This window comes from Lontra canadensis, unplaced genomic scaffold (assembly GCF_010015895.1).
Source record: "Lontra canadensis isolate GAN:19392208 unplaced genomic scaffold, GSC_riverotter_1.0 scaffold102, whole genome shotgun sequence".
Classification (NCBI taxonomy): Eukaryota; Metazoa; Chordata; class Mammalia; order Carnivora; family Mustelidae; genus Lontra; species Lontra canadensis.
The window spans coordinates 2,380,228-2,398,050 of NW_022631096.1; the positions used below are offsets into that span (position 1 = coordinate 2,380,228).

At 35.7% G+C, this 17,823-nt stretch overlaps 1 protein-coding gene across 1 annotated transcript in view; it reads right to left on the reverse strand.

The window, feature by feature from the left end:
* The window catches only part of TEX15 (testis expressed 15, meiosis and synapsis associated), a 58,035-nt gene extending 43,748 nt beyond the window's left edge, over positions 1 to 14,287 (reverse strand). The window contains exons 1-3 of the mRNA XM_032838148.1: positions 14,242 to 14,287; positions 13,382 to 13,532; positions 2,910 to 3,075 (exon numbers count right to left, since the gene is read on the reverse strand). Coding sequence (XP_032694039.1) covers positions 2,910 to 3,075; positions 13,382 to 13,532; positions 14,242 to 14,244 — 320 coding nt within the window. The 5' untranslated portion in view covers positions 14,245 to 14,287. The remainder of the gene's footprint in view (positions 1 to 2,909; positions 3,076 to 13,381; positions 13,533 to 14,241) is intronic.
* Positions 14,288 to 17,823: the final 3,536 nt, after the last annotated feature.

The following is a 17,823-nucleotide window of genomic DNA, read 5'->3' on the forward strand; positions in this document are numbered from 1 at the left end:
TGTGTTATTGACCCAAACTGATTTATTTCTGCTCACCCTTGGAACCAATCATTGATAAAGTAAATGAAATTAACCACAGATGGCTCAGACTACATCTGGAGTGAGACATAAACAGATATCAAGTACTAATTCAGTCACAACATTAAGCCAGGTACTGAAAATCTTTAAAATGATATCCTTTCATGTAAATTTGAAAATTTTTTAAAACAAAAAGGGTCAAACTGATAAAATAAGGCAATGGACTTAATAATTCAGTTTCTCTTTTACCCATTAAGACTAGCTCAATTTTCTTAACTCTTCAAAGCATCTCTCAAAACTCTTAAGAATACTCAGTCCCAGGGGAACCTGGGTGGCTCGGTTGTTAAGTGTCTGCCTTTGGTTTAGGTCATGATCCTGGAATAGAGTCTTGTATCCCGCTCCTTGCTCAGCAGGAAGCCTGCTTATCCCTCTCCCTCTGCCTGCTGTTCCCCTTACTTGTACATGCACACACACTCTCTCTCAAGTAAATAAAATCTTTAAAGAAAAAAAAAAGTAAATATTTCCTTCGGCTCAGGTCATGATCCTGGAGTCCCAGGATCGAGTCCTGCATCGGGATCCCTGCTCAGCGGGCAGTCTCCTTCTCCCTCTGTCCCTCCCTCTTCTCATGCTCTCTCATTCTCTTTCTCTCAAATAAATAAATAAAATCTTAAAAAAAAAAAAAAGAATAATCAGTCCCTCATCTGTGCACTTATATCTCTATTATTTTTTTAAAGATTTTATTTATTTATTTGATAAACAGAGAGCACAAGTAGTCAGAGAGGCAGGCAGAGAGAGAGGAGGAAGCAGGCTCCCCGCTGAGCAGAGAGCCCAATGTGGGGCTCGATCCCAGGACCCTGGGATCATGACCTGAGCCAAAGGCAGAGGCTTTAACCCACTGAGCCACCCAGGTGCCCCGACCTATATCTCTATTATAACATTTTATTTTATATTTGCTTGTATGTCTTTTAAACTAGAATGTGAACTCTTTAAGACAGAAAAAAACATTCATTGTTCTTCAAGGGTCATCAAATACGATGTCTGACACAGCAGGTACTGAAATGTTTTAACAGCTGATGGAATACACAGATGTTTAGATTTTTAATGCTTTTGCTGATTTCAGACTTAAGAAGTGGTAGATGGAATGCAGATAAGAAATGGAAATTGATATCCTTTGGAGATACTTGTTTTGCTGAGCCCATAGATATAATAACTCCTCTAAATAGAATGACAGAAAGAAAAGCCATGGGGCATCTGCGCGGCTTACTCAGTTGAGCGTCCAACTCTTGGTTTCGGCTCAGGTCATGATCTCAGGGTGGTGAGAGAGAGCCCGGCGCCATGCTCTATGCTCAGTGGGGAGTCTGCTTGAGATTCTCTTCCTCTCCCTTTGACCCTCCCACCACTCTCTAAAAAATAAATAAAATCTTGAAAAAAAGGAAGAAGAAACTCACGAAGCAGGTAAATCAGACAAAACCAGTATATGGTAGAAAGACCTATTAAATGAGTATAAAGTACTATGGGAAAAAATGAGTTTGTCTAATTGGACAAATAACTAAGAAATCAGTATTTGCTGGGTGGTTGTTTATTTGCAATGTTCTAGCATATCGTGTATTTTGGGGTAATTTTTCTAATCTCTCTAACATCAACAAGTTGTAAATTAAGTGTTGGGCTGGGGAGCATTATGAAAAAGGACAAAATTTTAAAATGCCTAAAAGAACTGAAATCAAAGAATACCAGGAATTAATTTTTTATTAAACTCTTAATTCAATCTGGAAGTGGCAGGATATATCCAGTCCATTCCACTTCTGCTCAAAATTATTGTTTTTTAGATGACAGAAATGCTGTCAACTACATCTGTCATTTCTACCAATTCAAAGTGATATCAGAGGGTAAGTATGTTTAAGTCAAGAGGAATTAATTCTAAAACAAAAAAAAAGAAACCAAAACCATTCTAAAACAAGTTCTAAGTGTGGGTCCTTGATGAAGCTACAGTTAGGTTTTAAGTTAAATGCCAATTAGTGAAGGAGAAAAAAAATCAGAAAATGAAAAAGGTAAAATTGTGTTCACATAAGATCTAGATTAATAAATATAAAATGTTTACAATGAGAGCTCTGCACGTGTTTTTATTCTTTCTTATAAAAACAAAATAATGGATTATACCTTCCCAAAAAGTATAAGCAGTACCTTTTAAAAAAATTAAAATTAAACTAATTTAACACTCTGTTATATACTCAAATAAAAAAATTTTTAGAAGAAAAAGTGGCTCTAGTGGAAGAGCTGAAAATAGCCAGATACAATCCTGCCAAATTAAAACAACAGCTAAGTCTCTGAACAGTTGAATCAAGGGAAAAAAGTTATTTTCTGAATACTTTAACTATTTTATATTACACAGGAAATCTACAAAATGGGTGCTTAATAAATGTGTTGATGTAAGCTTCTGAAAAACTATCAAGATTAAAAAAATTACAAGTGTCTGAAATCTGTCTACATTAACCTATAAAACTTATTAATCAAAATCTTACACTTAGGGGCACCTGGGTGGCTCAGTGGGTTAAGCCTCTGCCTTCAGTGCAGGTCATGATCTCAGGGTCCTGGGATCGAGCCCCACATCGGGTTCACTGCTCAGCAGGGACCCTGCTTCCCCCCCTCTCTCTGCCTACTTGTGATCTCTTTCTCTGTGTTAAATAAATTTAAAAAAAAAATCTTACACTTAGCTCTTCACTATTACACAAGGCTACGAGAAGCCAACAAAATAATAAATAATCTCTGTACTTATTTTCTTAGTAATACTTACCAAATTTCTACTCAAATGGTAGAAATTACTAATTCTTATGACTTCATAGCAAAAATAAAAAACCCAAAATCTCAACCTTCTTTAGGTCATAGTAACTTACCTCTTAGAAGTAAAGTTTTTTTCCAACTCCTCATTGTGAACCAGTTTTGTATCCCCAAACCGCCATGATGATTGTAGATCACAGCCTAGATCAAGCTGGCACTGGTTAAGAGTATCATGTATGAAACTATACTCTCTAGTATTGGTGCAACAAGATGACAAGTAAACTAAAGATAAAGAAAAGGGAAGTGGTTATTTGACTTTAAAACTACATCTTTGTACATCTACATATTGACATACATAATATCAAAACCAGAAAAATGACGTTGGTAAAATCCACATATCTTAAGATTTTACCAGTTTTACAGGCACCTGTGTGTGTACAGTTCTGTGAAATTTTGTCCTTTGTGTAGATTCATGGCAACCACCATAATCAAGATACACTAATGTTTCCTCCCACAAAGATCTTCCTTGAGGTGTTTTAGAAATAGAATCATACTGATAACTGTATTCTCTTTCTCTGCCTCTAAATCTTGAAAACTACTATTCTCCATCTCTATAAATTTTGTCATTTCAAGAATGTGATTATAAGTAGAATGTTTTAGTTGTGACCTGTGGACATTGGCTTTTTTCATTTAGGATAATCCCTTTGAGAACCAACTAAGTTGTTACTTCAATAGATGTTTTCTTTTTATTGCTGAGTAAGTACTCTATGGTATGGATGTATCATAGTTTAACCATTCACTGGTTATAAACCTAGGTGGTTGTCTATTTTTCGCTATTACAAATAAAGCTGCTATGAACATTTGTGTATAGTTTTTTTGTGTGGATGTACATTTTCATTTCTCTGGGATAAATTCCCCCAAAGTGTAATTACTGGGTCATTCGGTAGTTCCATGTTTAGTTTTTAAAGAAAACTATTGAACTGTTTTTCAAAGAGTGGCTGAGGTATCTGGTTTCTACTGGTTAGATGACTTATTTTGTTTCTCCATATCTTTGCTAACATTTGGCATTGTTATTCTTTTAATTTCAGCTGTTTTAACAAATGGATAGTGATATCTCATTGTGGTTTCCATTTCCTTAATGGCTATGATGTTGAACATCTTTTTATGTTCTCATTTGCCATCTGTACATCCTCTTTGGTGAATTGTCTGTTCATGCCTTTTTCTTCACTAACTGGATTGTTTTACCACCTTTTTTAGCTTACTAATGAGTTTTGGAAGTACTTTATATGTTCTGGATATGAGTTCTTTTCATATATGTGATTTACAAGTGTTGGCAAGGATGTAAAGAAAAAAGAACCCTGTGCACTATTGGTGGAAATGAAGTTCTTCAAAAAATTAAAAATAGAAATACCATATGATTCAATAACTTCATTACTGGGTTTTCACCCAAAGAAAATGAAAACACAAATGTGAAAAGGTACAAGCACCCCTATGTTTGCTATAGCATTATTTATAGTAGCCAAGATACGGAAGCAGCCCAGGTGTCCAAGAATAGATGAATGGGTAAAGAAGATGTGACACACACACACACACACACACACGTATATCCACACACAAAATGGAATATTTTTCAGCCATTAAAAAGATGAGGTCATGCCATTTGCAACAACATGGATGGACCTAGAGGGTATTATGCTAAGTAAGTCAGAGAGAGAAAGACAAATACCATATGATTCCACCTATATGTGAAAAATTAAAAACAAAAAATGAATAAACAAAAAGTAGAATCAGACCTATACATAGTAAAACTGATGGTTGCCTGAGGGAAATGGGATGGGAGGATGGGCAAAATGGGTAAAGGGAAATGGGAGATACAGGCTTCTAGTTAAGGAATGAATAAATCAGGAGGAGAAAATGTACAGAGTAGGGAACATAGTCAATGGTACTGTAGCAGTGTCATAGGGTAAGAGATGGGAGCTATCCTAGTGGTGAGCACAGCATAATGTATAGAGTTGCTGAATCACTATGTTGTACATCTGAAAATAATGTAACATTGTGTATAAACTATACCCCCCAAACCCAAAAGCCCCATTTTCTTCCATTCTAAGTTTTCTTTTCACTTACCTGTCTTTCAGAAAGTAAGTTTTTTAAGAGAGATGAAGCCAATTTATCTTTTTTTTTCTTTTTTAAAGTTTATTTATTTTAGTGATCTTTATACCTAACATGGAGCTTGAACTCACAACCCCAAGATCAAGAGTTGCATGCTTTACCAACTGAGCCAGCCAAGGGCTCACCCATGATTGATTTTGAATTATTTTTTGTGTGAGTTAGGGAGAAGTTCCTTTTCTTGCCTATGGATGTTGTCCAGTTGCTCCAGCAACATCTGATGAAAAGACTACTTTTCTTGATTGAATATAACTTTGTAAAAATTAATTGAAAGAAAATCAAATGAGCATGTTAATGTGGGTCTTTTTCTGGAATCTCTGTTCTGTTCCATTTATCTATCCCTCTGCCAATGCTGCACTATCTTGATTATTGTAGCTACATAGTAAGCCTTAGTACTGAGCAGAGTAATTACAAACACTTTCTTTTTCTATTTCTAAATTGTTTAAGCTATTTCTAGTTTCTTTGCCTTCTCATGTAAATTTGAAAATAAATTTGTTTATTTAGAAAAAGACTTGCCAGGATTTTGAGAAAAACTGCAATAAATCTAAATTCATGGAAAACCAGTATCTTTGTTGAGTCTTCTAATCCATAACATTGAGTCTTCTAATCTATAAGTACACGTCCCTAATAACAAATTCTCCTTGATTTCTTTCATCAGCATTTGCAGTTTGTTTTTTTGTGTATCTGAGAGACTGCCATACAAGAAGGGTGGGGGAGGAGCAGAGGGAGAGGGAGAGAAAGAGAATCTTAAGCAGGCTCCATGCACAGGGTGGGGTGGCGGAGGGGAGAGGGGCAGAGGGAGGAGGAGAAACAATTTCCCTGCTGAGCAGGGAGCCAGATACGGCGCTCCATCTCAGGACCCTGGGATCATGACCTGAGCTGAAGGCAGTCGCTTAACTAACTGAGCCACCCAGGTGTCCCTTGGGAGTCTGATGTTTAACCAACTGAGCCACCTAGGTGCTCTAATATTTGCACTTAAAGCACAAAAACACTATATATGTTTTGTTAGATTTATAAAAATGTATTTCAAGTTTTGGGCTATTATAATTGGCATTATGTTTAATATTTTGATTTTCATGTATTCTTAGCTAATATGTATTCAATTAATTTTTTTAATTGAAACAGTTGATACACAGTATTACATTAGCTCAGATATACAACATAGTGATTCAACAATTATATACACTCAATATTTTATTCTTTTTTTACAGCTGAGTAATTTTTGTGTGTGTGTGAGTGTACATACACATACCACACCTTCTTCATCCATCCATCCATCCATCAACACTCAGGTTGGTTCTACAGTTCTTCTATTTTGATCTTGCACCCAGGAAGCTTGGTGAACTTATTAGAGAGTTTTTTTTCTTTTTTTTGTAGATTCTTTGGGATTTCGTATGTAGAGCATTATGTGACCTTCAAACAGAAACAATTTTATTTCTCCTTTTCCAATCTCTGTTTTTAAGTTAAATTTATTCCTTTTTGCACTGGCTACAATTTCCAGTACTATGTTGTTAAGAATGGCAAAAGAGAAGGTTCTTGCAGTCTTGTCTTACAGAGAAAGCTTCAGTTGTTCATCATTTAGTGATGTTAGCTACATGTATCTTTCCTCCAGTTAAAGAAATTCCCCTGTTGTTAGTTTGCTGGGTCTCTATCCTGCGTGTTGAATCTAGTTGAATGCTAAATTTAGTTGAGTGCTTTTTTTTGCAGTAATTAATATGATCATGTAATTCTTTATCCCTCAGATACAGATTCACTTTCAAATATAAAACCAGGCTTGCATCCATGAAATAGAACTCCTTTGGAGGTAGTGTAAAATCATTTTATATATAGTACTGCTGAATTCTTATTTTGTATAAGATTTCTGTGCCAATGTTCATAATGGATATTGGTATGTGTTGTTGTTGTTGTTGTTGTTGTTGTTGTTTGTATTACATTTGTCTGGTTTTAATACCAAGGTAATAGTGGCTTCATAAAATTATTTTCTATGTTCTCGAAGAGGTTCTGTAGAATTCGTATCAACTCTTTCTGAATTTTTAGAATTCTCCAGTAAAACCATCTGGGCCTAGAGATTTCTTTCCAACAGTGTTTTCAATTATGAATTCAATTTCTGCAATAGTTATAAATAAAGGTGTTTGAATAATCTACTTAGTGTGAGTTTTATTACTTTGTACTTTTGACAAACTGGTCCATTTCATCTAAGGTGTCAAGTTTATGTAAGTAAATCTGTTCATAATATTTCCTTTTTAACCTCTAAATGCTATGGGTCAGAAATGCTATTTCATTTTATTCCTGATAGTGGAATTTGTGGCATTTGTGTCTTCTGTCAGTCTTGCTAAAGGTTTGTCAATTTTTTAATCCAATCAACCAGATTTTTTGTTTCATTGACTTTCCTTCTTCTGCTTGTTTTGGATTTGCTATTTTTCTTCTATTTTCTTAAGGTGAAGCTGAGATTACTCTTATGAAATTCTTCCTATTTTGTAAATTTAATTCCAGTATAGATTACATACAGTGTTATATTAGTTTCAGGTGTACAATATAGTGATCCAACAATTCTATACATTATTTAGTGTTTATAAGTGTACTTTTAATCCCTTTCACCTATTTTACCCATTCCCACCCCCCTCCCCCACTGCTAATCATAAGCTTGTTCTGTATAGTAAGAGTCTGGTTTTGGTTTGTATCTTTGCTTGTTTTCTTAAATTCAACATTATAATTTTCTTAAATCATATGGTATTTGTCCTTCTCTGACTTATTTTGCTTAGCATTATACTTTCTAGATCCTTCCATGCTGTTGTAAATGGCAAGATTTCATTTTTTTTTATGTCTGATTAATATTCCATTGTGTGTGCATGTGCATATATACCACATCTTCTTATCCATTCATCTAATAGTGGACACTTGGGCTTCTTCCATAATTTGGCTACTGTGAATAATACTGCAGTAAACATAGAGGTGCATAGATCTTTCGCATTAGTGTTTTTGTATTCTTTGGGTAAATACCCAGTAGTGATATTACTTGATAATATGAAATCCTTCCTATTTTCTAATGTATTTAGTGCTATAAATTTGTTAGCAATCCTTTAGCTGTGTCCCTCAAGTTTGATATGTTACATTTTCATTTTTATTTGATGTATATTTTTATTTCCTTTGAAATCTCATCAGTATTTGGAAATGTGTTATTTTTCATTTGTTTCGAGACTTACATATTACTTTCTGTTAATTTCTACTTTGCATATGGTCCAAGAACACATTCTGCAGGACTCCAATTCTTTTAAATATGTTGAGATGTGTTTTGTGGCCCAACATATGTCTCTCTAGGTAGGTGTCAAATCAGCATTTGAAAAGAATGACTACTCTGCTATTGTTGGGTGAAGTTATGTACAAATGTCAATTACATTCTGTGCTTGACAGTATTAAGTTTTTCCATATTTTTGCTGATTTTTTGCCTTGATGTGGGGGTTAAACTCATGGGGCCTGAACTTCACAACCCTGACATAAAGACCTGAGCTGAGATCAAGAGTTGGATGCTGAATCAACTGAGCCACTCAAGTGCCCCAACTGCTGGTTTTCTGTCTCAATAGTTTTATTTTTTTTTAATTTAAATTCAAGTTACTTAACATATACAGTAGTATTGGTTTCAAGAGTAGAATCTGGTGATTCATCACTTACTTATAATACACCCAGTGCTCACCCCAACAAGTGCCCTCCTTAATGCCCATCACCCATTTAGCCCATTCTCCCACCAGCCCACCCATCTTCAACCCTTAGTTTGTTCTCTATAGTTAAGTCTCTTATGGTTTGCCTACCTCCCTGTTTGTATTTTATTTTTCCTTCCCTTCCCCTATGTTCATTTGTCTTATTTCTTAAATTTCACATATAAGTGAAATCATATAATATTTTACTTTCTCTGATTTATTGTGCTTAGCATAATACACTCCATCTAGTTCCATTCATGTTGTTACAAATGACAAGATTTCATTTTTTTGACTGCTGAGTAATATTCCATTGGTGTGTGTGTGTGCGTGTGTGTGTGTGTGTGTGTGTACACACATCACATCATCTTTACCCATTCATCAGTCAATAGACATTTGGGCTCTTTCCATAATTTGGGTATTGTTGATAATGTTGCTATAAACATTGGAATGCATGTGCCCCTTCAAATCAGCATTTTTGTATCCTTTGGTTATATAACTAGTAGTGCAAGTGCTGGGTCATAGTAAAGTTCTATTTTTAACTTTTTGAGGAACCTCCATACTGTTTTCCAGAGTGGCTATACCAATTTACATTTCCACCAACAGTGTAAGAGTTTTCCCTTTTCTCTATATCCTTGCCAACATCTGTTGTTTCCTGAGTTGTTCATTTTAGCCATTCTGACAGGTGGTATCTCATTGTCGTTTTGATGTGTATTTCCCTTATGATGAGTGATGTTGAGCATCTTTTCATGTGTCTGTTAGCCATCTGGATGTCCTCTTTGGAAAAATGTCTATTCATGTTTTCTGCCCATTTCTTAACTGGATTGTTTGGTTTTGGGGGGGTGCTGAGTTTGGTAAGTTCGCTATAGATTATGGATACTAACCCTTTATCAGATATGTTGTTTGCAAATATCTTCTCCCATTCCAAAGGTATCTTTTAGTTTTATTGATTGGTTCCTTCACTCTGCAGACACTTTTTATCTTGATGACTGATAAGGCTAGGACTTCCAGTATTATATTGAACAACAGTGGTGAGAGCAAATATCCCTGTTGTGTTCCTGACTCTAGAGGAAAAGCTCTCAGACTTTTTTTCCACTGAGGATATTAGCTGTGGGTCTGTCATATATGGCCTTTATGATGTTGAGGTATGGTCCTTGTATCCCAACTTTCTTGAGAGTTTATATAGAGAAAGGATACTGTATTTTGTCAAATGCTCTTTTGGCATCTATTGAGAGGATCATGTTCTTATATTTTATTAATTTGGTGTATCATGTTGATTGATTTGTGGATTTTGAACCACCTCCACAGCCCAGGAATAAATCCCACTTAATCATGGTGAATAATCCTTTTAATGTACTGTTGGATTCAATTAGCTAGTATCTTGTGGAGAATTTTTTCATCCATGTTCGTCAGGAATATTGGTCTGTAATTCTTTTTATTGGGGATTTTGTCTGGTTTTAGTTCTACCAATTTTTGAGAGAGGTGCACTAAAGTCTCCAACTACATTTCTTCTTTCAGTTTTAACAATTTTGCTTCATCCATATTGAAGCTTTGTTGTTTGGTGCATACTCATTGAAGTTTGCTATGTCTTCTTGGTAGACTGACCCTTCCATCATTATGCTCTATCTTTGTTCCTAGTAATTTTCTTTCCTCAGAAGTCTACTTTATTGAATATTAATAAAGCTACTCTCACTTTATTTTGATTGTTTGCATGGCCTTTCTGCTTATCTTTATTTTCAAAAAACGTGTATAATTATATCTGAAGTGAATTTATCCACAGTATATATTTGAGTCATGTTTTTAATATATTGTGTCAACTTCTGTTTTTTAATTGGTATATTTAGATCATTGACACTTAATATAACAGATATATTGGGGCTTAAGCCTGCCATCTCTGTTTATTTTTCCCTTCATTGTTCAATTCTCTATTTCATTTTCCTGACCACCTATGGGCTGCTTGAACATTTAAAAAATTCATTTTTATCTATATTCATAAAAACTTTTAATTCTGAGGTTAACTGTAGATTCACATGTAGTTATAATACATAACATAGAGAGAGCCTGTACCCATTCACCCAGGTCCCTCCAGGTGGTATCTCACTTTATAATTATTTCCTCCAAATACCTAGAGAATCACATCACAGAATGTTATAATTTTTCTCCAGTTGTCAGATACAATTAGAAAACTCAAGAGGGGGTGGATTTATTCCTGGGCTGTGGAGGTGGTTCAAAATCCACGTGTCTCAGTTGGCGAGGCTTTGGCTGAGGTCATGATTTTGGGGTCCTGGATTGACTGTTGTATTGGGCTCCCTGCTTGGTAGGGAGTCTGCTTCTCCCTTTCCATTTCTTCCTGCTTGGGAGTTCTCTCTTTCTCTCTCAAATAAATAAGTGAAATCTTAAAAAAAAAGAAAAGAAAAGAAAAGAAAACTCAAGAGAAGGATGGCCCCATTAAATTTCCCTATATTTTGACTCTCCCTATTGTTTGTTCTTCATTCTTAATGTTCCCGGTTTTTTTATTTTGACCTTTTCTCTTTAGGGAACTTTGTTTAACCATTCTTTCAGGTTAGATCTGCTGATGTAAAATTTTTAGTTTACTTCATCTGACAATGTTTATTTCACTTCTGTTCCCGAAGTGTATTTCTGCTAGGGACAGAACTCTGGGTTGACAGTTCTTTTCTTTCTACACTTGAATATGTGTCACTTCCTTTGGACTCCATGATTTCTAATGAGAACTCTTCTGTCATTCAAAAAATTCTTCCCCTATTGGGGCACCTGGCTGGCTCAGTCGATAGTGTGTGTGACTCTTGATCTTGGGGTCGTGAACTCAAGACCCTGCTGGAAGTAGGTCTTACTTTAAAAAGTTTTTCTTGCCACCAAGGAGCCTGGGTGTCTCGGTTGGATGGCTGACTCTTGGTTTTTGGCTCAGGTCATGATCTCAGGGTCCTGGGATTGACCCCTGTGTCAGGTTCTGCACTCAAAGAGAAGTCTGCTTGAGGATTTTCTCCCTCTCCCTCTGCCCCTTCCTCTGCATGCTCTCTAAAAAAAAAAAAAGTCTTAAAAAAGTTCTTTTTCCCTATAGATATATGGTTGCTCTAGTTGCTTTCAAGATTTTTCTCTCTTTAGTTTTCGGAAATTTGGTTATGATGTGCAATAGCATGGACTTTTTTGGGTTTATCTTATTTATTAAAGCTTATTCGGCCCTTTGACTATATAGGTTTTATGCCATTTTCCAAATTTGGGAGATTTTTAGCCAATATTTCCTCAAATACTTTCCCACACTCTTTCTCTTTTACTTTGGGGACACTGAGGACAAAGATGTTTAATCTTTTATTATTGTTCCACATGTCCCTGAAGCTCTGCCAATTTTTTTCTATGTTGTTCAGACTGAGTAATGTCTATTGTTATTATCTTCAAATTCACTGACTCTTCCCAATGTCTTCTCAATTCATCTCTGGAACCCATCCACTGAGTTATTTCAATTATTGTATTTTTCAGTTCCAAAATTTCTACTTGGTTCTTCGTTACATTTTCCATTTCTTTGCTGAGATTTTCTAGTCTTCTTTTGTTTCAAGAGTGTTCATAATTGCTTACTGAAAGATTATAGTGGCTGCTTTAAAAGCCTTGTCACATAATTCCAACTTCTGTTTCATCTGCCTGTTGGCATTTGTGGATTATTTTGTCTCATTTAAGTTGAGATTTTCCTGGTTGATGGTAAATGAATGACTTCAAAAAATTATATCTTGGTCATTTTGGATGTCAAGAGTAAGATACTCTGAATCATATTTAATCTTGGGTTTTAGCAAACTTCTACTGAAACTGAGCCAGCAGGGGAATCTGCCAGTAGGGGAAAGCAGAGGGTAATCGATTCTTTAGTACCAGGAGGGACTGACATCCTGGCTCTCCAAGGGATCTCCAATGACACTGTGGGGGATGCTTTATTACGTAGAAGTCAATGCTCCTGACTCAGCCTCCACGGACAGAGTGGGAGACGGATGGGTGCTTTCTAATTGGCAGGTGTGATAGAAGTCCAGGCTCCTTAGTTGGTCTTTATTGGCTCTACTCTAAGTGAGAAGGGGTGGCTTATTATCATAGAGGAGGGGTGGAAAACCATGGGCACTGCAGGGGCAGGGGATGGCAGGGAGGGGAACCTGTCACTGCCATGAAGGGGAAAGGCATAAGTGGAAGTCTAAGTCCTCCACTTAAGCCTGTGCTAACAAAGGTGTGCACGTTATATTCCACCCCCCTAGTTTTTTGTAGAAGTAAGGTATTTATTGTCAACCAGGTTTCTATTTCTCTAGGATGTGCCTTTCCCAGTTCTTGGCAAGGGAGAAGAGACTTTTCTTGGGGCTTTCTATGTCTGTTCCAGCTGGCATTCCTGGACTGTTGGCATTGAATCTAAGACATGGAGGAAACAAAAAAATAAAATCTAGAGAACTTACTGCAATGACATTCTTGATTTCCAGGGTTCTTAGCTGGTCCATTTTCTTCTCTAAACTTTTCAAAGTCTTCTAATATTTGTTTTATGCATGATATCCAGAATTTTTAAGTGTACTTATGAGTTATGTCTGTTCCATGAACATTTGTGTGTATACATGTGTGTTTAAGGAATTAAAGGAATGACTTAACCAAATTTTATATAGTCAAAACAAGACAAACATAAACTAAGAATCAGAGAAATGCAGTAATAGTTATGAAATAAACCTATTTCCCATAGAGACAGTATATATTACCTTTCCCAGCTGTCCTTCTGATCTTGGGAATAGTGAATTTTTTCAGAGGACTGACTTCTACACCAGTAACTACTAAAGGTTCACTTGTTGAGTTCATTTTCCATAGTGTCTTGTGTTTAGCAATCTCTTTCATTTCCATTTTGTTGGTGGCCTAAAATCGAACCCAAATTATTAAACAAAAGGTCAATAAATACACAAGAGGCAATGGCAGTAAAAAGTTTAAAAATCCTTACATGGAATTAAATATATATTATTGGTCACATTCACAACCGATTCCAATCTCAATTTGCCAGTTACCTAAAATAAAAAAATGAACTAACAACTTTAGCTTTTCTGTAATTTTTTGAATATTTATTTTATAGTTTCTAATAGTTCTTTTCTATGTAATTTATGTAACTATAATTGGGTAAACCAAAAGTCTGTGTTCCTAAAAAGCTTAATAACTTCCAAACAATTTTTGTTCACATTTGGTAAAACTCTTGGCAAACAGTCTATTTTTTAAAGTATTTTGCTGACACATTTCTGTGAATAGAATGATATTCTCTAAATCAGAATCTCCGCCTCTGGAAGAAACTTACTAAAGTTATAAACTAACTACTGCATGACTATCCCACGATTGCCTAAGCAGTCACCCGTCACCCCACTGGCTATTGTTCCACAGCATCACTCTAAATGGATTAAGACCTCATATATTATCATACTAGTAACAGATTTTTCTTTCCTCCTTCTTTCTCTCTCCAGCCCTCCCTCCCCCACCACCCAACACAATAATTCTTAACCTTTCAAGTAGAACTCATACTAGAAGGAGAGTTATGGAGCCTACACACAGAGAAATATATGTAGACATGGATCTTTCATACCATTTCATAATATGGTTCACAGGCCTCCTGATAGCTATCAACTGCTTGGTTCAAACGTAGATCATAATCTACATTAACAGCTGCCAAAATTCTATAGATGGATCACAAAGGAGAAGATTCTACAGAAAGTTCACAAAAGATCTTGCCCTCAATCTCCACTTCACCATTTATGAAAGACAATCTTACAACCTCCTAATTAAACATGGATCAGAATAGGAAATGGAAAAAGAGGACAGTGACCTCTAGAAATAGAAGAAAATCAGACTTTTTCTCATCCAGTGTCAATAATAGACACTAGTAGTGTTGCCTCCTAACAAGAATACCCTTCAGATACACTAGCTTGAGCCAAGGTACCTGGCTGGCTCAGTTGGTAGAGCACATGACTCTTGATCTTTGGATTGTGAGTTTGAGCCCTGTGTTGGAAGGGAAGGATAGCTTATTTAATAACTTAAATTACAAAAAAAAAAAAACAAACCTCTTCAGTTAATCATGATCTAAACCTATTGCACACAAATGTATACTATCATCAGTTGAATAAGAGCCAAGTACTGCAACAATACTCAGTATTGCCTTTAGCTACAGTTAAATTCTGTTTTCAGTAAAGATGAATACTATCTCAGCTCTATGGTTTCTTATAAAATATTCCTCTAATAGAATTTATTAATAAAGTAGATCTCTGAAATTCACTGATTTTGTTCCTTAGGGGGCTTAGGATAAAACTTAGCCACAAAGTAGCTAAGTTAGAAAGTTTTTTTTTTTTTTTTTAAGTAAGCCCTATTCCCACCATGGGACTTGATCTCATAACCCTGAGATCAACAGTCACATACTCTACTGAGTGAGCTAGACAGATGCCCCTCAAGGTAGTTAAGTTAAAAACTATGATGAAAGATGAATATTCAGGGCACAATGGTATTCAACGTTTTTTATTAAATAAGTCGCACCCAGCAATTTTCAAGTAGGAATAATACTTTTAAACTTCAGCCAAACAAATCAGCCGTGTTAAAGTAGTAACAAATCCATACAGATCTTTACATTCATATATCACAATTCCATAACCATTATATTTATACTATCTTTATATACATATGAAAAATTTTTTCCATTACATACTGCAGAATATATACAATAGTCCTATAACCACTGTCCATGTATTTACATATATCACTTATTTTTATATATGTAAAAATAAAATCAGGAAAGTCTGAATTCTGAGTGTTCATGCTGAGGCTGTCCTATTAGGTCCTGGGTTATTCTAGGTGAGCAGTAGAAAGAGAAGAATCATTAGCCATCAGGGAAATCAAAATCAAAACCACACTGAGATACCACCTTACACCAGTTAGAATGGCAAAAATTAACAAGGCAAGGAAACAACAAATGTTGGAGAGCATGTGGAGAAAGGGGAACTCTCTTACACTGTTGGTGGGAATGCAAGTTGGTACAGCACTTTGGAAAACAGTATGTAGGTTCCTCAGAAAGTTAAAAATAGTGCTACCCTCATGACCCAGCAAGTGCACTACTGGGTTATTTACCCCAAGGATACAGATATAGTGAAAAGAAGGGGGACATGCACCCCAATGTTCATAGCAGGAATGTCCACAATAGCTAAACTGTGGAAGGAGCAGAGATGCCCTTCAACAGATGAACAGATAAAGATGTGGTTCATATGTACAAATGGAATATTACTCAGCCATCTGAAAGGATGAATACCCACTATTTGCATCAACATGGGTGGAACTGGAGGGGATTATGCTAAATGAAATAAGTCAAGCAGAGAAAGGCAATTATCATATGGTTTCACTCATATGTGGAACATAAGGAATAGCATGGAGGACATTAGGAGAAGAAAGGGAAAACTGAATGGGGGGAAATCAGAAGGGGATACAAACCATGAGAGACTATGGATTCCAGGAACCAAGCTGAGGATTTCAGAGGGGAGGAGAGTGGGGGAATGGGTTAGCCTGGTGATGGGTATTAAGGAGGGCACGTGCTGAAATGAGCATAGGGTGTTATACGAAAATAATGAATCATGGAACACATCAAAAATTAATGATGTACTGTACGGTGACTAATATAGCATAATAAAAAAAAGAAAGAGAAAAATCAATTTTAAAAAATTCAGGAATAGTTAATGCACAGGGCACAGCACATATTAGGTTCTTAACAGATACTTGAACGAATGAATGAAAGAAGATCAAACAAACCAAAAGCGGAAAGTTTTCCCAACAACTAGAACACCTTTCATATAGGACTTGTATATTATGAGCAGATTTAAGCTAATACATTTAAGGATTATACAAGGGGCGCCTGGATGGCTTAGTCAGTTAAGCATCTGACTCTTGATTTCAGCTCTGGTCATAATCTCAGGATTGTGAGGTCATAATCTCAGGATTGTGAGATCCAGGCCTCAGTTAAGCTCCATTGCTCAGCACAAAGTCTGCCTGAAATTCTCTTCTCCCTCTGTCCTCGCCCCTGCTTGTGCTCACTCTCTTTCTAAATGAATAAAAAAACTTTAAAAAAAAGTATTATACAAAATAATTCTAAGAAAAACTTACTAAAAGTGATTCAAGAAGGAATTAAAAGAATTCATCATCCTAATACTATTAAGAAGAAATTAAATTAGTAGTTACAAATGGATTATAAAAATAAAAATGATATTAATGTATCATAAATAAGAGTACATCCTAGAAACACAAGGGAGATTTAGCAATAGAAATATGTACATTTCACTTACTACATAAACCTTCTAAAAAAGAAAAACCAAGTGATTATCTCAATAGATGCGGAAAAGCAACTAATCAAATTCAAAATTCACTTTTTTTTTTTAAAGTTTAGTAAAGAGGAATTGACAGAAACATTTATAATTTGGTGAATATGTACCAAAAATTTATAGCAAATTGCTAAATATCAGAAGCACTACCTTTTAAATCAAGAATAAAACAAGAATGGCTTTGTTTCCCTTATTTCTGCTTTCTTTCAACAGTAGGCTGTTATGATTTTTTGTCTAAGTAAAATTCATTCTTCATCTGTCTAAAACGTCATCCAAGTTTTCTCCTTCAAGCTGAGACTCACATTCTTTCACTCCAAGAAATTCCCAAATCTTTTTCCTTTCCTCTTTAGCTTGCCTTTATACCTTTTATTTCACAGGGGCAGATGGCAAGAAAGGCAAAAATCATGTTTCTAATTTTGGTTCTACCACTAACTAATAATATTATGACAGGCAAAATGCCTAACTTCTTTGAGACTAACAATAGTATCAATACCTCACACAGAGGTCTATTTTAAAAGAATATTTGGGGAAGCCTGGGTGGCTCAGTCAGTTAAGTGTCTGCCTTCAGCTCAGGGTTTGATCCCAGGACCTTGGGATCTAGCTCTGCATCGGGTTCCCTGCTCAGTGAGGAGCCTGCTTTTTCCTCTCTCTCTGCCTGTTGCTCCCCTGCTTGTGCTCTCTGTAATATTTGTACTGGGTTTCCTAAGACCATCACCAAACGCTGAGGACTTGAAATGCTTGGAAGATTAGAAATTACTAAATAAACCCCAAAATCTTTTATCTGATTACTATCAGAGTCTTAATAAGAGAATTAG